This window comes from Podarcis raffonei, chromosome Z (genome assembly GCF_027172205.1).
Source record: "Podarcis raffonei isolate rPodRaf1 chromosome Z, rPodRaf1.pri, whole genome shotgun sequence".
Taxonomy (NCBI): domain Eukaryota; kingdom Metazoa; phylum Chordata; class Lepidosauria; order Squamata; family Lacertidae; genus Podarcis; species Podarcis raffonei.
The window spans coordinates 23,973,495-23,995,333 of NC_070621.1; the positions used below are offsets into that span (position 1 = coordinate 23,973,495).

The window sequence follows — 21,839 nt, forward strand, 5'->3', positions numbered from 1 at the left end:
ACACCATTTCCTTAGAAAGGAATGCTAAAAAAACAGCATTATCTACCTCAACTGATCCTGGCCACCAGCATATTTTAGGCATCTGCATTGCTTTTTAAATGCCATGTGTCATCTAACTGAAGGGTATTTCATCAGGCATCTCTCACAGCCAGCCCCCCACTCACCCTACCATAAGAATGTGAGGGCAACCTCCTCACCTCATGGAAGCATTGCTTTGGGTCATCTAACAAAATGAGGCATTGAAGAGGTAGCATAACCTTCCAGTTTTAACAGCTAAAAATAACCACCATAAAACCCATAATCTACTGAATACAACAGGCCATTAGATCAGTCATTCAGCAGAATTACCAGCTATGTTCCAGCAACTGGCAGTGTTTTTAAGTATGCTTTTAATACATCAGCTACATTCATATCCAGTTAATGGAGATGCACATTAATACGGTACCCAATTCAGCTCACAAAAAGAGACACACTGTAAATGCAACATATCAAATCAAAGCCTTTCCGGTGCTTTTTTTTTTTTTTTTGCTCCATATAGAGGCATTGTTCACAATCCATTGCACACACAAGCGAAGTGCAAGCAGAAAGATGCAGAAATACACCCATACATGCAGGCAGGCAGGCAGGCAGCATTCACCCAGAGAAATGAAGGAAAGGCATTTTCACTCAACTAGCATTCATTACATTTTTTTAATGGACAGGACAGCACAAGACGAGACAATGAACCATAAACTATGGGTTCTAATAATTTAAAATAAATGGGGGGGTGTTTAAAAAAAGAAAACTTACATTGATTTTTGGCAATTTTCCTTCGGTCATTATACACAGCAGTTGGGCTGTGTACAGAATACCTGATCCAAAGAGAAATATAACCACATTATGAAAAGAGACAGGGACGGAGGAAGAGGAGGAATTAGGTTAGGCATGCAGCTGTTAACAAACGTTAGAAGAAAGCACCTCTCTGCCGGGTTCCCCACTGCCCCCTCCAGTCAGAAAGACTGGATTCCAGTTAAGCTTTCCTGCCACTGTCTGAACTGGGAAAGAAGGGGAAAGCTCCCTAGCTACCCTTGCCCTCCACTGAAGTGGGGAGATGGGCAGGGAAGAGAATAAATAAATAGCTATTCAGCCTCAAATGCTCATGCAAAAAAGGCCAAAACAGCGTCAGAAATATCCAGAGCTCGCCTATTCCCCCTCCCTCTTACTTGACATGTGAAATTCAGAATGAAGGGGGAGAGGGGATGGAGAAGGAGGGAGGGAGGGAAGGAGGGAGGGAGGAAGGAGCTGGAAATGAAATAAAGGAGAGTTTGAAGAGAAGAATAAATAAAAATAATTTATCCTATCAGCCTGGAAGGATTCAATGTACTAGCCACCAGGAAAGCCCAATGGGTCTGGCATCAGCAGCGGTGGCATGAAAGACTGCCTCCCCCCCCCAATCCAGAGCATCAGGAGGGAGGGAGGGAGGAGAGATGTGTCAATGCTCCTCTTATCTTGAAAGGATCCTGGAGCTTTAAGGTGGTGGATTACAGATCAGGAGGAAATATGCTTTTTAATTTTTATTTTTAAAAAGTACAGTGGTGCAGGAGTTGCTATGATACAGTCAATAGCTTTATTCTTGGATATTGTAGAAAATAATGCATCTGAGACTTTTATCTATAAAGTACATGTGGTCACAGTTGCTAGGATTTCTCTCTCAGATTTGTCTATGGGGAGGGGAAATGCCACAGTTGGAGAGTTGCTATACATCCAGGAGGGGAACAGTGCTCAAATTATGGGGTAGGGGAAAACATAAGGTGGAGGGGATTGATGAAATACACAAGCCTCACTCCTTGACTATTGTCAACTGTATCCAAATTTTGACACCCCTGGTATCACCTAAAGCTGTAGCTAAGGGAACCTATCATCACAAAAGATCAGAGAGGCGAGATCCCCCTCTGCACCGTCTTGTGGTTTGAATACCAGATGGAGAGGGAGCAACTTTGCAAAATTTGAGGGCTTCTGATGCCGTAAAGCAGGATAGCTCAAATTTGCATGACAGGTGGGTGACATATTGTGCAGCAGGTGTATGGAGCACCCATTTCTAGGACTACAAAGCATAACCGAATGCCGTTGCCTACAAAACTGACCTCTATTCTCTCTTATAAAAATAATGACAACTCAACATAGGGAATTTGTGGCTCTCTGGTTGTTGGGACTTCAGTTCCCATCAGCCCTAGCCAACATGCCCAATAATCAGGAATTATGGGAGCTGGAGTCCAACAACATTTGGAAGGCACCAGGTTCTCCACCCCTATTCAAAGCTGATAAAATACTCACTCCCTCCTTAAGGCTTATTTTGCCCATCAAGCAAGCCAAGTTACCAAACCCAAAACGCAAAATTGTAGTTGCAGTTTTGTCCGGCACACACTAACATGTGCGTAAGTCTCGGTGATCTCAGTGGGTCTTTCTTTTAAGTTATATACTATATATGTATATAATCATATAACACTACAGCAGGAAGGGACCCAACCAACACCCTGCAAACTGGGGTACAAGTAAGTATCATGGGTTGCTGGTTCTTGTTTTGTTTTTAGTACTATATCTGCTCAGCTAATCACAAAGTTCAGCTGCTCTCAGAGTTCTCTGCCAACTCCAGGCAAACACACTACCAGTAGGCAGAGTATTAAGAATGGGGCTGTTTTCAAAATGTATCTTTAAAACATATGCAACAAGCATTTACTAATAATTATTCTGCAATCCTAGGCAGCTTTACCTGTGAATCAGTTCCATTAGACTCATTAAGTCTTTTACAGTAAACAATATTGAATTAAGGCTTTTAATGTCTTAAATACACCCCCAATTTTAACCCACTTCAAGTTTCCTATCTCCACCCCCCACCCTTAAACTCCAGGTGACATGACATAATGTCTGAATCTGGCATCCACTGTTCTTTATGTGTGGGGTGGGGTGAGGTGGGGTGGGGGAGAGATCTGATTCTGAATTGCAGAATTCCTGACAAAATTTAGAATTCAGGCATCTGTTGCTCTGGCAAGGAGTATCAGCATCAGCAAAATAATACGCCTGTTGCTATAAACTAACAGGCACCCCCAAATTAAAGCATCTAAAGGTACTTCAAGCTTGATTAAATGCACCTCCAAAATAATGAATAAATAAAAAGCACCAGTGATGTAATCAAAATGAGTCATGAGAGCCATGCCAAAAGAAAACAGATCCTTTGCATACTAAGTGTTCACACATCCATATGCACACACATGCATAGAGCAAACTGCCAACATCTGGACATGGAGAAATCTGATTCATCCAGGTGGTGGAATCTGACAGTTGCCAAGTGCAACTGTGCAATTTGTTTTGGCTAAACTGAACATCAGAGAAATAAGCAGCATTCTGAGATGCTAATAAAATCCATGTATCTTATTTCTTCCTCATTCCCCCCCCCCCAGTTCCACCATTCAGTCTTCATGCCAGATGAATGAATGAAAGATATTAACTTCATTATAACAATCTCTTGTTTCCTGGAAAGAGGCATTGGATAAGAAAAGAGAACCCTGCTAAATGCTGCTGTGTTAAGGGGACACCAACTTGTGTGTCTAAATACTCAGGGAGGGAAATATTCCAAGCCAAATTGTCTCACTGAATATTTATTTTATTTTTAAAGACCACCCACCCAAACTTGAATGCAATAACACCTGTTCCTTCTCTTAAAGCTACAAGTAAGAGAGAAGGGAAGAAATCAGGAAAGCTGGAAATCCAAGCAATAGGTTATGAATAAAAAGCGATATCACAATATATTTCTATATTAGCACTTGTTGTGAATGTCAGTAAATTTTCTATTCCTAAATTTGCCAAATCAACCATAGGTAACGAGAATCACTCAGTGTTCCCACCCAATTTTATTCTCTTTTTCTCGGTGATTTTATCAACTTGGTCATGTTTTAGTTATTTTCAAACACCAGCACTTCTACCTTTGTAAAATTATGTGCCGGTGTTTTAATTCATTTCAGATACCAGCACTTACACTTACACACACACACGGCAATGGATGGACATGATGTAAGCAAATAGAACAAGATAAAATTGCCTGTGCCGTTTCTTCCTGCAAATAAATAAATAAAGAGCAGGGAAGACTGCAATCAACCATACCCTTTCTCTATATATCGCAGCTTCAGGAGGCATATGACACAAAGGTACATTTGTACCACTTTGACTTTGTTTCACCATACCTGCATCCCTCATACCTGCCCCCCCCCCGCCATGCAAAGCTATCTCTCATGGAACAATTTCATTTTCTTTTTAGGAAGACACCTCTTTGCCAGAGTCTCATAAAACATAATTTAGCACTTCATTCTCAAGGAAATCAATGTGAATTAAGTCACCCTAAGCGACCCATATTTGAATCTTGTTATCTAAGTGGTGCATAAAGCTTTTTTTTCCCTCTCCCCTCCCTACCCCCACTCCCCCATCCACCTTGACAGACCAAGTCACTGTGAAAACATGGCTTCAAAAAGAAAAAAGGGGGGGAAGCATGCTTTAAAAGGAAACAAAACACCTCCTTCTATTTGCTTCGCCAGTCTGCAAAGATGGGAAGCACACTAATAGCCGAAGCCCAGCTGGTTGTGCTTCTAGTGGGCTGAATGGAGCAGCTGTGAATAAGCAGTGTAAAAGCAGATCTGAAAGGGTTGAAACGGGGGCCAGAAGGTCTGAGGATTCAAATCACACTTCCAAGGCAACCAAATAAAATAAACCTCTCCCCCACACACTCTTATTTCCCAATAGCTGACTAAAGCTTTCAATGGCATTCCTTTCCTCTCAAACCTCTTAAATATATATCAGGAAAATGCAAAGCTGAATGGGCACTCTCTCCAGCCCTGCAATCTCCTTTGCAAAGGCATTTGATTCCCACTTACTTGGCACAAAGCAGCCTTATTTTGGTATTAAGCCAAAGCATTCCAGTGCCCTTTTTCCGCTTTAAGAAGTAATAATAAATGTACATGCACACACTATGTAAAAACTAGCAGTGCATCCATTGCTCATTATTATGATGCAAACCCACATTTCACTTTGAAATATTTATCTCCCACTGATCCTTTGCAAACAACAAGAAATATAAGCAGGAATTAATTCAGTATAGACAGAGATATGGAGCTATAGCAGCACTCTGTGTCTACCTAGATAGGTAGGCACAGAGACATTGGCTTAGTGTGTGTGTATATATATCTGTATATCTATAGCCATCAATATAGAATTAACTGGGCATTAAGCAGATACACTTACAGGCATACTTAATAGACAAGACATGACAAAAGATTTAGGGAGAGATAATATACCAACGTCATACAGATCACAGCGAGGCCATGTTGATTCTCAAAGCTGCTCTCCCCCCTCAGTAAGGAAATTCCTTTCTCTCTCTCTCTTTTATGTGTGTGTAATCTCTCCCTTTCTCTCTGGATGGATTTTGTTTGTTAATTTGGAAACTTGGGATTTTTGTTTTGTTTTGTTTTGAGTTTTGCTAGTGGTATGCTGCCGCCGCCTCCTTCGCTGCCACCATCACCAACTCAGGAGCAAAAAATAAAAGGAAAAAGGGGGGGAGGAGAAAGGGGGAAGAGAGAGAGAGAGATCAAAAAAGGAAGGAAAAAAACACACTCCAGAGTCCATTCAACGGGTGCCCAAGAAGAACATGAGGACGACATTGACCAGCAGGAGCACCACGATGACAGCGAACACCACCACCGTCTGAACATCCAAGGTCATGGTGCAGTGCAGAACACTGTAGTGCTCCAGATGTGGAGCTTGGAGGCTTGGAGCTGTCAACCTCTGCTCTGTGAGACTGTCCATACATCCACCATGCTATAGGAGAGGAGGAGGCAAGGGAAAGGCACCGCTTCTCTAGCTCTCTGGCTCCCTCTTTTATCCGCTGGCTCTCTCCGCTTGCGGTTTTTTTTAGGGTGGCTGGTTTGGAGGATGATGTGGTGGTGGTGGTAGAGGCTCTGTTGGGTCTGCCTGCTTGTGTGTGTGTTTGTGTGGAGGGGAGGGGGAGAGCGTGCACGCGCCTGTTGCTTTGTATATTCCTCTCTCTCTCTCTCAGCCCCTGCTGGAACCTGCGATGCAAAACAGCAGCAGTATCGCCAACTAGTTGAGCGCTGGAGAAGATGCACAAGGAAGGGAGCAGGAAGGGAAGGAGCCACAGAAGAGGGAGGGGAGTCTCCTCAATGCTTTCTTTCTTTTTTTCTTTCTTCGCTTGAGATTGCAGGATGCTGTTGCTGCTGCTGCGGCTGCCGACTCCCGCAAAGGTCCTTCTCCCCCAGGAGCTTGCGTGTGTGTGTGGCTTCGGCTCTTGGGTAGGGTGGGGGAGCTGCCTTTGCCCGCTCAGTTCGCCAAGGCAGCGCCGAGCAGCAGAAGCCTGGCCGCGCTGGAGGGCTCTTCAAGCCGCCGCCGCCGCCACTCCTGCTGCTGCTGCCGCATCTCTCGTCGCGAGGCGGACCCCCTTCGCATACGAATCAATTGCCAGGAGCCAGGCGGGCGGGCGGGGGAGAGGCGGCGCTGTCACTCAGTGGCAAGGAAGAGAAGGAAAGGGTAAAAGGAGGAGGAGGAGGAGGAAAAACTGGAGAGGAGCAAAAGCTCCAAGCACGGAAAAGCAAAATCCAATTTCCTTCTCCTTCCTTGTTCCTGCAGAAGTTCCTTCTTCTTCCCTTTTTTCTTCCTCCTTCCTATTTCTCCTTTCATCCCCTCTTTCCCCCCTTCTTTCTTTCTTCAGACTTCCCTTCCTTCCATTCCTTCCTCTTCCTTCCTTCCTTCTCCCTTTCCCCGCCCCACATTTCCTCCTTCCTTCCGCTCTTTCTTTTCCTCCTGACCTCCCTTTGTTCCGCAAGGGAAGGAGGCGGCAGTGACTTAGGAGCAAAAGAAGAAAAAGGTATTGGATGCTATATCTGGCGGGGTAGGTCCATCTGGTCCAAATCTAAATTCCAGCGGGGCCGGAGGTGGGGAAGACAACCAGGTGCCTCCGGATTCCGGAAACCTCACATGCAACAGTGTGCTCCCATTACTATTCCCGCATCCCAGCCACTTGTGTTCAGAGATAGGCATCCTCTGAATACAGAAGTACCACTTAGCTATCCTGGATACCAATAGTCACTGACAGGATGTCCCTCTATGAAAAAGCTTATTCTTTTTAAAGACTTGCATCATCATCATCATCATTCAGTTTTGGGTGCTCCACTTTCAACTTAGCCAGCCAGGCCCTTTCCCAGCATACTCCATTCAATTATGGTGAAAAAGTGGCATCACATGTCCAGGCCTTCCGCTTCCTCCCAACGCCCACCCCAGCATAATGGCAGCTGCATTTTACACCAGTTTCCAAGTCACTTCTAGAAGTAGCCCCATGTAAAGTGCATTTATCCAAAACTCTGGTCTTAACACAACCACAAAGGTGCCACAAGAAATACAGGCATTCACTATTCAGAGGCTCCTGGGAAGCATTTTCCCACTGAGACCCTGCACTGCATCTTTGCATGAGACATTGCTGAGGGTTCCCCTCCTTTCTTACAGCCTTAGTCAGGGGTAGGTAATTCTGCCTGGTGAATTGCTATTATGGCTCAATCACAACTTCACAGCAATCTTAATTGTTGAATGTTTCTATCAATTTCTGCCTGCATTAAAACATTTGTGGTCGTTATTAGGTTCATCTATTTGGCAATTAATTGGAACAATTAAATATAATGGTAATTTGTTTTGCTTTTGATGCTTTTAAAGGCAAATGTTTCATGACATTGTACTGATATATTGTTAACCACCTCGGAACCCACTCAGTGAAAGAAAGATGGAGTAGATATGTTGAAATAACTAACTGAAAGGATGCATTTTGGGAATGAAAGAGTGTTGAAGAGGAGTCCGGGGATGGGGTGGGGGTGGGAAGGGGCACTTTTGGAAAATCAAAACAGCCAAAAGGAAAAATATGAAAACTATGCTGTCACAAATGGAACCCCAATTCTACCACCGTTCTAAATTGCCTGGGGAGCCTCCAAAATCTTGCCTCAGTTCAAAGCGGTTGTGTTAACAAGCACAGCAGAGTGCAAATGCACCAGCAGGAGTTCTGGATTGGCACTGATGGCACATTTGCACCATACCAACCTTGTTGCCACAGTGTCCCTCCCTCTCTCTATCCCAATATACTGCAGCAACTCAATTGGACTGATGTCAAGTGAGAGGCACAGCCTTACCATGTCGTTTGCTGCCATTTAAAGCCTTGATTTAGGACCAAGTTAACTTAGGGGGCATCTGCACCCATACTAATCTTCCCACCCCTTAAAATCTATGTTGGAGGCTCAACAGTAAAAATCATTTGGCTGGTAAGCACAAGGAGCAGTGTCTTTTCTGCAATGGCCCCTCACAGACCTCTTTTGAATGAGTTCTAAAGACTGGCCCTTGGGGATTAAATGTGAGGCTGGCAGTTGATTTAGTTGGGCCATGTGTCCAACACCAGTTATAGTGTATTTCATTATGTTTATTTACCCACTTGTAATCAAGCTGATCAGTTTTATTGCTACATTTTAATTATTGCTATTGATGCATTTTAGTGATTGTGAGATGATTGTTCTAAAAAGGCAACCTATAAACCTTTTAAAGTGATCGATCAAAAAATGCAAGACCTCCCTACTTAAGACAGTCTCCTTCCAACTCATGGAGGGCAGTGAGAACAGTAACAGGGGGTGGGTAGGGTGAGGGGTTTCTAGTTCAGTAGTACTTGCTGATCCACCTAATGCATATAGTTTTACTTGCAAACCAAATGCCGCTGCTGCACCAACCCCAGCCAGCCACCTGCCACCTGCCTGCCTTCTTACTAGGTTGGAATAGAACTGGATGACAGCTCCTTTCTCCTTGGCCTCAGTTTTGTCCTTTGTAGAACTCAGCAGGAGTAAGAATTGGGGGGAAACTGGAATGATTTGGCTCCACCTGTCATTGGCTCTGGCTCCACCTACAGTTGATCTCCCTACCTTCCACTCTGCAAGTCCCAATGGGCACCAGCCATCACTGGAGAAGGAGCTTCTGGCATAGAAGAGCTTCATTGTTTCAGTTTCTTTCTTTTTTTTAAGAATAATATTTATTACTTTTCCAACAATTTAAACACTACAAAAAAAAGAACAATACAATACAAAAACACTACATAACACTGACACATTGTTTCAGTTTCAAATGGTGCAGCCCAGATGCCAGTTGACCACTTTTGAAAGACCCAGTCCTAAAGTGTTTGCTGAACTAATGCAAACATGCTTCTCACTGATATACTGGGCTCATGCTCAACCGATGCATTCTGCACAGCACCATGGTGTTATGTTGGCAATAAGCAATGGACATTGAATATGTTTGCATCCAGACAGGTGTGACTGCTGACATCATCACAGCATAGGTGAGACTATTTAGCATTAGAAGTGGCATCAGCCCTTGATTCTCTCATGCCATGCTTAAGAAGGAAGGGTTGGCTCCACAGCCGTGGTGTGCATGGTTGCAGTCCTATACACACTTACTTGGGAGTAAGGCCCATTTAAGTCAATGGGACTTACCAACAAGTGGTTACGCTTGGGATTCTGCTGCTAAATGGCTGGACTATTGCAGTTTTAGGAATCAGGAATTTATATTTTTAAAAGCTCTTTTCTTTTTATCTTTCTCCCCTCAAATAATGCCAGAAACAACATTTATTGCTTGATTTTTAAATGAAAGAAAGAAGTAAAATAAATTTATTGAGAAATTTTAATTAGCAGGGCATAATAAATGTATTGCCCCACTATAAATTTTGTTTGATTCATTTTCTAACATTTGCATCCCACTTCTCTTCAATCGCACAACCCAAGGAGGCATGTGTATGGTTCTCTGAAGGTCTCCCATCCCATCAATGACCCAGACCGGCTTCTTTTCAGCAAGGGTAGTGGGCTCACGTGCCTTCAAACCATACAAAGGAATGGCTGTTAATGGACAACATGGTTTACCTTTGCTTTGTGCATGATACTTGAGAAAATTTGACTGCAATTTAGGAAGAATGTATCTTTCTTTTCTCTGTCTTTCACACTCCAGGCACCCCTAATATTTTGGCCTCCTATAAGCCATGACTGCATCCGCTCTAACATTTCTCCAATGAAAATAGGGAGATCCTAAGGAAAAGTGGGACATTTTGGGATCAAATCAGAAACTGGGATGACTTCTGTAAATCCGGGACTGTCCCTGGAAAATAGGGACACTTGGAGGGTCTGAGATTGCCACTGCCATGATCCAGGTCCGTTTGTTCTCCCCCAACAGCCCCTGTACTAAACCTTTCTCCTGGTGAGTCTCTGATGCTGCCCCAAACTGCCTCTTTCCGTGCCCTCCATGCCCATCATCAGAGTGAAATGCAAAAGTATAGAGGTGACTGAAGAGGTCCTTGATTCACAATAGCTGCTAATCAGCTTAAGCCTCATGGAACATATTTTGTATTCACAGCACAATGGCATTAAAAGCCTTGCTAGAAGATGGAAGCAGTGTGTGGGCAGAATTGATGCCATTTCATTCATCCTGATCCAAAATAGCAGGAGAAAATGAAATGAAAAGGGGTGAAGGTGTGTGCGGTGGGGAGGGGAGGGGAGGATTGGAAGGATCCAAGAAGGCTGTCGAAGGAAGAAGTACCTTCAGGAAGCTCTTGAAAAAAAGAGGTGAAGCAACTCTGAAAGAGCATATTGAGACTCCTGCTCTATCAAATGACTCCAGCCTCTGCCCCCCAACTTCTCACTCGCTAGCTTTTGAAAAGGCATTTATTTATTTATTTCCATTTATGAATTATGAAACTTCTGAAATGATTCAACAATAATATTCCTGGAATTCAATGGCCCAAGGGTGGTCAAATGCTTCTGGGAAGACTTCAAGCAGGGCTTATAGACAATAGCCTTGGCTGGTTTTTGCCTCAACCCCGTGTCCTGTAAAGTATACTGCTTCTGAACATGGATAGTCCATTATTAACTTTTGAGATGAATGGTGTGCAATATTTATTTAACAATAATTGTTCCCACACTTCCTCCATGGAGCACAGATCATCAGTGTGCATTGGTAAAGGCTATGGTGGGAAACATTGTGCAATACAGTGGTGCAACCTAAGACCAAACACTAGAACTGCCCTTCCCCTGGAAAAAGGAAGGAAGGAAGGAAGGAAGGAAGGAAGGAAGGAAGGAAGGCGAAAGAGTATGTGGGAATTCAGTCTACTGGGTTGTCTTTAAGATAAAAATCCATGGTAACAACGAAAGTTGCCCCCACAGTTGCCATTATCTTCAAGAGGCACCAAGGGGGGCTGTTCTTCCAGGGTTAATACTACCTGTTTAAGGGGTGGGGATTTTTGTTAAGGACCATGGCTTAAAACTCCCTTTGCAATGTGGCTCCAAATAAAACTGGGCATCCTTACACCTGCTATTTAAAGAAAGTCAAACTTGGGTGTATTTTCTAGTACCATTAGCTGCTAGTAGCCAGTTGAATCATAGGAAACTGTCTTCTAAAGAGTCAGACCATTGGTCCACCTAGCTCAGTATTGCTTACTGGCTGACAGTGGTTTCTTGGGGATTTCAGACAGGGTCTTTCCCAGCCCTGAGAGCTTTGAAACTGCATGGAGAAGAGATGCTGTGCCACTGAGCTACGGACTCTTCCCCAAGGAAGGTCTTGCATTGATAAGTTTATTGAATGGTGGTGTTTGTGTGTTTGTTTTCAATATGTAGCCTGCATTGGGATCACTCAGCAATGAAATACAGGATAGAAATTAAATAACAATGACAACAGCAATTAATCATTCAAAAATTGCATCTCCTGCTCTGTTATTTGGAGGCAACTGGACACCCTCAGAATCTGTTGTCCCATACAGTGAGCCACCAGGTCTGCAAGTCCTGGACATTCTTGGGCTGTGATGTGATCTTGGGCTGCACCTATCCAGTCTGCCCATTGACTCCTCATCACCTGGTGGACCACCCTGACTTGAGGCTACCTATCCTTCCACAAGTGGGCAATGAAACGTTTGAACTGGTAGTCCTCCAAAAGATTTGTAGTTGAATGTCTCTACCTTATCCTGTTCTGCACCCCAATTAGCATTTTATTTAAAATGTATGCATCTAAAAATTAGCACTCCGTAAAATGTATATTAATTGGTTTTTTAATTTATATTTTATCTCAACAATTATAACTCAAGGAATGATCTAGCTGCTGCAACCCTCCTCTCCTCATATCTAAATGATGATGATTATTTTCTGCCTCAAGATGGTAATCAAGAGCCAAAAGAAAAATGGTGCACTGGAAACTATATAGTTAGTTAGATTTTTAAACAAAAAGCAGAACTAAAAACCTCACAGAAGGAGTGGCAAGAAAGAGGGAAATTTTCAATCAGCTGGCCTTGTAGGGGGAAATGGTTTAACGAAGCTGTTCACTGCACAAATCCACCCTCTTGTCACAACAAGGGGTCAAGAACATCCTTGTTCAAGAGGCACCTACTTCAGTTGACTCTTCATGATCAAGGATAGGAAAATAATGCTGTGGCCTTCATCAAAAACTTGTGAACCACAAAGACCTTGTATGTCTTATACAAACTTTTCAGACAAACACCCCTTAGCACATCGTCTATTTGTTTCTCATTTTGGTCACCTGAATTAAACCCACTCCTCCAGTTACTTTTAGAGGTCAATTGGAAGATGCAATGGAATGTCAAACACTTTCTGGAGGTGTGAAAAAATAATAACTTGCATCCCTTGGGCAGCCTTCCCATCATACTAGGAATTGTAGTCCAATGCACCCAGAGGGCACCAGGTTTGTTTATTTATTGTATTTATATCCCACCATTTTCTCCAAGGAACTCAAAGTCCTTCCCCTATTTAATCCCTACAACAACCCTTCCTGTGAGGTAGCTGAGGCTGAGAGGCAGAATCTGGCCAAAGGTCCCCCAGTAACTTTCAGGGCTGAGTGGGGATTTGAACTCTTGTCTTCTAGTGTGATACTTCAACCACTGCACCATAATGTAGAGGTATGTTGTCCTAGGGCAGGTGTGGGGTTCCTTTGGTCCTCCAGATGTTGAGCTATAACTCCCATTAGTCCTGGCTATTGGCCTTGCTTAGCTATGGCTGATGGGAGTTGTAGATTAGCAACATATGAAGAGCCAATTTGTCCTAGGGTAACAAACTGAAGAAACCAAACATTATGGCCATATCTTCCATCTAAAAGATGTGGGCAAAGATTATAGCCTGGTTTATACCACATGGAGGTGGTAGTCTTATTGTGAAAGAATGGGACAATACCACTTCCATTCTTGAATTCTCCCTTGCATTAAAAATGAATAGCACACCAAGAACAACATGGGCTTAGACATTTCTCCTTGGTGTGACAACCTTCTACTCACAGGGAGGTTGTTGCACCAAGGAGCATTCAAAAGCATCGTCTCCTGCCTGAACCCAGAAGTGGAACAACCACTCTTAACCACCTTAGGATTCTACCTAGGTTCCTCATTCTACTGCATGTATAGACCAAGTCTTAAAGATTCACGTTCTGTGTCTGTGCTACAAGTTGACGGCTGTCTTATAAACAAAGAACTTAACGAAGGGACACTGATTGGCTCAAAACTTCAAGGCTGTGTTGAAATTTGAACCCATGACATGGAAGTACAAGGTTCACATGGTTTGTTAGATCTTGCTGCCTCCATGTTAATACAGTGGTTATTGTTCCCTCTTTATTGGTTCAACTATCATAGGCAAATCATTTGGTATGATATTCTTGCATTTTTAAATTTTATTTATATTAATTAATTAATCTGTATGCTGCTTAATGGCAAAATAGGCTTCATTACCAACTTAAGAGGGTAAGAAGGGGCATTAAGGACACGTAAAGCTCCTCTGTGGCAGTTATATGTTATTGTTAAACATTCCCTGTTGAAAATTAATGGTCTGAATCTCCTTTAAATGGTAAACTTGTTACTTAATAATTATCTCAATACTTCACTTCAGGGCCCCCACCACGAATCTATGCAATTTCAAGTATATTCCAGCACAAAATGGTTCAAGTTGATTCAATAATCAATAATATTCAAGTGATTTCTTGCACTATCCCATTCCTGTCTCTAAATGTTTAGAATAGGTTTCAGTCTGTCTAGAGATAAGGGCCCAGAGTTCAGTGATAAGCTATAAGCTCCGCATGCAGAAGATTGCACAATCCATTTCTGGCATCTTCCACAAAAAGAGTTCAGATAGCAAGAGATGCGAAAGATCCTGGAGAGCAGTTGCCAGAAAGGTGAACGGTCTTGTATGGAACAATACAGCTTCCTAATGTATGCATTTTTTAAATCTGATATATACTATATCAGCGGTGGGCAGAAGGTAGATTGAGTTACTTGCAGATCTCTAGCAGATTTCCAGTAAGGTCTCTGATTCACATTTGTTTAGCAACAGCCAACATTTTATTTCCTAAATTTGAAAAAGAAAAGAACCTGCCATAATCAAGTAAGGTGGAGGTGATCAGGAATGGGATTTTGGGGTCCCCCATGAATTTAATTTATGTACTAGGGGAGTAAAAATCTTTGCATCCTGGGTTGTGCCAATGCTGGTCCTACTGAGAATAATGGACATGACTTACTGAGGTCCATTATTTTAATAGGTTGACTTAGTTGGAGACAACCCTCTGATCCTTAATTCCAAATTTATGTATACCTGAGGGCTTAGGCCAAGCATGGGCTGCTATTTGCCCCATAAGAACATTTTCCCCAAGCCACAAGAAATCTGTGGCACACCTGATGTCATATGTGTGCGGCTAAAAAGGTGTAATTGGGAGCTTAAAGGGAGCTCTTGATGGTTCCTTGGCAAGTGGGGTGCCCTGTCAGTCCCAAATAGCAGATTAGCACTGACAATGAGTACATCTTGGATTGGCTGTACTAAGGAGTAACCTACTGGAACACTGGAAATTTGTATATACGAAATCAGACCACATTGCTCTACATAATTTAGCACAGTCCACATTGACTGGCAGTGGCTCTTCAGGGTTTCAGGTAGGAGATGCCATTGAGAGTCCTCATGCAGGGACAGTCTGCATGCAGATACTCTACCTCCAAGCATGCAGATACTCTACCTCCAAGCTACAGTCCTTTGCCCGGGGGTACAACTGAAGGGGCTCAGCTGATTGGTGCTGTCAGCAAACCTCACTTTGGCCATTTGCAGACGTGGGTTGAAGCCAAACCACATGTGCAAATGGACATCACAGGGGCTTTCTCCAATCAAAGCTGAAAGTTGGCCTGTGGGAGTTTGGATAAAATATGGTATATGGTTTTGTCTGAAAGACCAGCTTACCAAAATAGTGTAGTATGAGGGACAGCTAAGAAAGGTAAGCTTGATACAATATGGTGGCCCTTTATAGCCTATGTTAACAATGTGAGCATTTACTACAACCTCATCAAGGCAAGTTACATTATTGAGGTCTTACATTAGCAGACTGAATTCTGGCAGATAGTTTCTTTTCATATTTTTAGGCCACTTTGGCTTCTTCTTGACTTCTCCTGTATTTCTTCCACTGATTTATACTTTGGTTTTTCAAAGTACTCTGCCAGACGTATGCATTACTATAATGCAGTTTGTTCTGTTAATAACATCTCAGTAAAACTAATTTATGCATCTTTTAAAAAGTTGGTCAGTGGGAGAGGGAGAGAGGAATTAAGGATCTGGCCCATCAGCTGGATGCAGTTCTCTACCCCTGAGCTAAAGGAACACACTTGGCTGCAGACAGTGCTCCCAGCTGCCAAACAGCAACACAAAGAAGCTTCTACTAAGCTTCCAAAATGTGCTCAGGCTTACCAACTACTTATGCATTGGTACTCCTCCCACACTGGTCTCCAGCTAAGACTGGTATCAGCTGGACAGATCTGGCCTTCTGCAAACCACACTCGTAGTCCAGGGATTTATTGTCACCAAATGCCCCTGTTTTCTGGAACCTGGACAAATTGCTGCCTGTTCTTTTGTTGTTCTTGTTGTTAAGTTTGCCCTAAAATATGACAAAAAGTCAGGGAAAAGAGGTGTGTCTCCAGCATCCACATAATAAAGATGTCAGATGCACCTCTCTGAGGGAGTTCCACAATTTTGGGGCTGCCACAGAGGATGCTGTCTTCTGGACCATCTTCAGTCTAAACTTCTGAGGGCAGTGGAACTACAAAGAGGGCCCTCAGCAGATCTTAGCACCCAGGAAGGTCTGTAGGCAAGGAAGTGGTCTTTCAGGTATCTGGGGCCTGAGTCATTCTGGGAATGCCTTGCTCAGAATGTGTTTGTGAAGGGTGCTGTGTTCCCCCACCCACCTGGCGACTCAGCGGAAGAATCTCCCATACAGCTCCACTACTATCTATCAAAACGCAAGCAGGTGGAGTAGAGGTTTGATAACAGTTGGTAGGAGGGGGAGGAACTTGGGTAGTGAGCCTTGATTTAAGAATAGGAATGTGGTAAGTGTGTCCAATTTAAATATATGAAACGATAATGGATAGGCTGGCAGTGATGCCTCCATCAGGTGGCAGTTCTTATGGTAACATTAAAAGGCTGCTCATCTTATGAAAGAAACATAGGAATCATAAAATTGTAGAGTTGGAAGGGACCCTGAGGGTCATCAGTTGCAGATGAAGTCTAAGGGATGAAGCCAGTGATGATGCTCTGCCTCCACGGTCAGAGGCAGCGATGCTTCTAAATACTAGTTGCTGGGAGTCACAGGTGGGGAGAGTGCTCTTGTGCTCAGGTCCTGTTTGCATGTTTCCTACAAACATTTGGGTAGCCACTGTGAGAACAGGATAAGAGACTAGATGGGCCATTGGCCTGATTATTCACTGTTATCTCCTAGGTTGGCTTTAAAAGAGGACTGGACAAATTCATAGAGTATAAGGCTAGCCCTGGTTGCTATGTTTTCCCTTTGCTGTCACAGGCAATAATGCTTCTCAAGACCAGACGATGGAAGTCACAAAAAGGAAGAGTGTTGTTGCACTCAGGTTCTACTTGTGTCCATCACTGTATTATTAATGGTGCCTGCTGAAGACATTCTTATTTAGACAAGCCTACTCAGGTGTTTAGAAAGTTTGTATGAGTTTAAATTCATTTTAGTCTGTTATCTTATGGTTTTAACTTTGTGTATGTTTTAAATCTAAAAAATTTAGTGATAATTTTATTAGGGATGGTTGTGGTTTGTTTGTTTTGGTTTGGGGTTTTTTTGTATACTGCTTTGAGGTTTTTTCTACAATCAAGTGGTAATACTGTATACATTTTATGAAACAAACAAACAAATCTGGGTAGGCCACTGTGAAAAAAGGATGGTGTGATCCAGCAGCCTCTTCTTATGTTTTTGTGTTCACATAACAGAAAAGTTATGTATGGAAAGTAGATGGAAGGGGGGGTGGGGGGAGGAGAGAGGAGCAGCATCATGTAGCGGTTCTGGGCGGGTGTTCCAGAAATCAATACTAGACAATTACTTTGTTGCATTGCTGATCAGATGCTTATCTTTCATCTTCTTACTGGCAACTGAATTATTTTATGAGGTTGAAGAAGATACTCAAAAGATTTTAGCAACCCAGTACCAATGACGCATGCAAAAATACCCTCATGGGAAGCTGGCATGAATAGCCGTAGATTAAACTGCTTTTTTTTAAAAAAAAAGATGGATGGAAATCAGTGTGCTCAACCATTAAACAACTGAGTACAGTGGAGAGGAGCTGAGCAAGCCTGAAAAAAGGGATGAAAGGATTTCTAACATTCTGGTCCCATATTGTTTTGTCGCTTTGCTCTGCCTGCGTTTCCCACCTCCTGAATCCCAATTGAACCAGGAACATTTCTAAAATTAACTTTGGAAACGGAGCGCACAAAGTTAGCCACAGTGTCCACCGCCCGCCCCCCGCTTCGGCTTTATATATCACCAACACACATATGCGTGAATAAAGCTACAATGTATGGCTTTCTCTGGTTGTCAGGTGATAGGAACTGCTGGGTGAAAATCTACTACAAAAGGGATACACTGTTCTTTATTTGTTGTCACCTCATTTTGGTGGAATAGGTCTTCCCTAGACAGGATGGAAACCCTGAGGATGTTGCAATGAAATATACTGGAAGATCCTTCTGTGACACTTATCTTTCCTGTTGCAAACATGTTTCATTTTGAGAGCCAAGCTATAGGCAATGTTTTTCTTTATATGTTTTGGATGGCAGGATTTCCATGATAGATCGGCATGGGTGTTAGTGGGTTTGTTTCAGAAATCAGTTGCTATTTTGTTGTTCTCAGTGGCAAGGAGGGCATCAAGGAAAAGGATGTGTATCAGTGGTGCTATTTAATGAACACTTGATAATTGGATAAATGGAGCTGATGTAACTTATAAATTGTTCTAAGCGCTGTTTTTTCATTTGTCAGGGAAAGCTACTCCTTGTTAGCAAACTCTGAATGACCTCTTCTTATAGCATTTTGCTAGCCTTCAAATCTACAATCCTGAATCGCATCCTTGTAGTTCCAAATGTTGTATCAACTGTGTGAAGCTACCTTCAAAAGCACCAGTATGGATAGATCCTGCAAAAAAATGGATTGTCATATCTAATATGGAGGTAAAACTACAACCAAGCTATGCACACATTTTAGAAACCACAAATCTGCAATTTTGACCCCCAAAGTGAAGCAACCGGTTCATAAACATTTCGGTTCTGAAAACCACAACCTGTCAGACTTATAAATAATTCCTATAGAGATGCCAACAGATCCAACAGTGTTAGCAAAGGTGTACACACTGGACACAATAACATTGCACGGATTCAGCTTGGAGGATAGTAGCAGCATCACTTGCCTTCAGTGAATGATGCCCTTCTGAGCATTCAATCTTCAAAGCTCTGTAAGTACCACTTTGAAAACAGCATCATTTTCATCAGAAGCAGAAAGCAGAAGCCAAAACATTTTGCCACATACATTTTTTTTAAAAAACAACCCTCTATTTTGTTATTCATAGATTACCCATATCTATTTATTTATACCTCTCACTGTCTCTCTCCATCAGTCTTTCCCAATCTGATGCCCTCCAGATGTTTAGGACTACAAATCCCATCAACCCTAGCCACCACAGCCAACTGATGGGAGTTGTAATCCACAACCTTTGCATTGGAAAAAGCTATTGTGGATGGATAAAAACAATGGAGAATTCCTAATGTATCAGATATCAGTTTGACTTTGAGGGGTAAAGAGACCAGGTAATTCAGAACTCCAGAATCCAGGTAGAAATTTGGATGAGGATTATTTTTAGAAGTCTCCCTTGTTTAAGGAATATAGCTTAGAAATTAACAATTGTATGCCACCATCTGAAATCAGTTTATAGACAGGGAAGATATAGGTTGGGAATGAATGATTACCAAGATCAGGTTGTCTGCTAATCTTATCTGTGTCTATATTTCCCTTCAGCGCAACTTATTTAAGTCATCTAGATCTCCTTCTTCTGCTACCCCTTTTTGGTAATGCACCTTCTCTTCTGTTGTGCTATAAACAAGCTTATGATCCTTGTCTTGAAGCAGGTACTGGGATAAATGACTGTTAATTCCTTCCATAATTCAAGTTCAAAAGCCATCAATAAATCACTGAATTTATTCATTCTTTATTGTACTGAAGAAGCTATCTTGAACTGATCCACACAATGGGTTCATCTACCTCAGCGTTGTCTCCTTCACAGGTACCCTCCAGATGTTGTTGGAGCTCATTATTCCTGACCCATGCTAGCTGGGATTGACCAGAGCTGGAGAAGCTGGAGAAGCAACAATATCTGTAGGACTATTTTTGCAGGGACTCATGCAGAGGAGACTCATTCCCATCACCTCCTACATGAGATCCTCTCAGCTGGAGATACTTAAGATTTTCTCTGAGCACTCTGCTCCTGGGCTGAATTACAACCATCCATGATATTTAGTTGGTTTGCAGTGGAGGCTGATCCATTAGGGTGAATGAGGCAGTGCCCCACCAATCCCAGTCTACTCTCAGACAGCCCCACCTTCCTGCCTTCTTACTTATACCAAGGGTTCGGTGGATATGCCTATGGAAGTAACTATTACACCACACTGGTTTTGCACCTCAGCCACATCACGTGATCACTATCAAGGCTCTCAATGGTTACTAGCCATTACGGCTATGCTGTGTCTCCATGGTAAGAGGCAGTAATGCTACTGCATGCCACTTGCTGGAAACCCCAGCAGGGAGAGGGCTCTTTTGCTCAGGAACTGCTTGTAATTTTCCCACAGGCATCTGATTGGCCACTGTGAGAACAGGATGTTGGACTTGGTGGGCCATTGGCCTGGTCCAGCAGGGTTCTTCTTATGTTCTTTTGTTAACTTTCTCTTCATAGTCTCAGTATTGCCCTTGCAGAACTCAGCAGGGGTAGGATGGAGAACAAACTAGAATTGGTTGCCTGCACCTTCCATTGGCTCTGGCTCCACTTCCTGTCTGCTTCCCTGCCTTCCACTCTGCCAGTTGCAAAAGTCACAAGCTGCAACTGGCTGACTGAGCATGATTATTAAGTAACTAAAAATGTTTTTATTCAAAATGCTCCCTCCATTAAATAATTTTTCATACAAACTTGGAGGCACACCCTGAAATGGGTAATTCTTCCTCCTCTTCTGAGACGATGTCTGCCCTGATGCATTCAAAAGTGTAGTCCACTACATTGACATGCAAGACTGTGGTGAAAATGTAACAAGAAATTCAACCCTTCAATATCTTCCACCCAAGGCATACTGCCATTGTGTATAACACATGGAATTTCTAACAACACTCTCTATGTGTGCAGAAGCTGTTGTCGTTGATAATGATAATGATGATGGTGATATCCCATCCTTCCTCCAAAAAGCTCAAGGAACTTTTATTCTCATAACACTGTGTGGCTGATTAGGCTGAGAGACAGTGGCTAGCCTATGGTCATGCAGGGAGCTTGATAGCTAAGAGGAGAGTTGAACCCTGGCCTCCCAGGTACTACTCCAATTTGCACTTCAGCTACATCACAGTGTTTACATCAAAGCAGCACCTTCTCTGCAACAAAACAGTAATGTGCTGACTTGATTCCACAATAAAGGCATAATGCATTGAAAAGGCACAGCCCCCATTGATCCCATAAGTGAAGCTGGTCGTGCTGTGCAATGCTTTGGCTTCTAAGATTTTATAAATGCATTTTTCTCTTGGTTTTTAATAATAACATTCTCTATGATGGGCGCATCAATAAAGTAGAGAGCAAAGAGGAGCATCTTCATTTCTAGGTTGGAGATTAAACAGGAATGGGGCAATTTTAATTTAATATAGTAGATCATGTACAGTATTTTTTAAAAACTGAAATGGGTGTTTTTCCATGGAACCCTACACATGCTTATATATATAAAAAACCCCAATCAGTTTAATAGGGCTGAATCCCAGGTACGAGTATGTAGCATTGCTGCCCCATCTGCTTAGCTCAGGGATGGGGAGCCCGTGACCCTCCAGACAACTGCTGGAGCTGAACTGCCATCATCCCTAAGGTTGGCCCAGATGGGCAGGGTATAAATAATTTTATTATTATTATTATTATTATTATTATTATTATTATTACTACTACTACTATTATTATTAGGTGGAGAAGCTGCCTCAGGCATCAGGATCCACTGGGGCAACAGATCCAGGCTTCAAAGAAATGCACCGCCCACTCCTGGTGCCGCTGTTGTGGTGATAGCAACACACTCCTTGGAGGCCAGATCTGCCGCTGCCTCAGCAACAGGGGTGCCAACTTGAATAAAATATTGGTGGGGGCAGGTGAGTCCTGCCCCTCATAATCAATCATATGATAGGGCACATACACACCATTTGAATAGCAA

General features: G+C 42.8%; 1 protein-coding gene across 10 annotated transcripts in view; it reads right to left on the minus strand.

Annotated features, from left to right (window-relative positions):
• The window catches only part of ARHGEF9 (Cdc42 guanine nucleotide exchange factor 9), a 278,066-nt gene that overhangs the window by 118,563 nt on the left and 137,664 nt on the right, over positions 1 to 21,839 (minus strand). Inside the window, exons 1-2 of one of the 10 annotated variants that reach the window (XM_053374049.1) lie at positions 5,333 to 5,653; positions 790 to 851 (exon numbers count right to left, since the gene is read on the minus strand). The exons of 3 other annotated variants lie outside the window; for them this stretch is intronic. In XM_053374049.1, the coding sequence (XP_053230024.1) occupies positions 790 to 819 (30 nt within the window). In that variant the 5' untranslated portion in view covers positions 820 to 851; positions 5,333 to 5,653. Of the gene's footprint in view, positions 1 to 789; positions 852 to 957; positions 1,382 to 5,268; positions 5,286 to 5,321; positions 5,654 to 21,839 lie in introns of those variants that run through there. 6 more of the 10 variants (XM_053374045.1, XM_053374043.1, XM_053374046.1 and 3 more) reach the window with 6 other exon arrangements.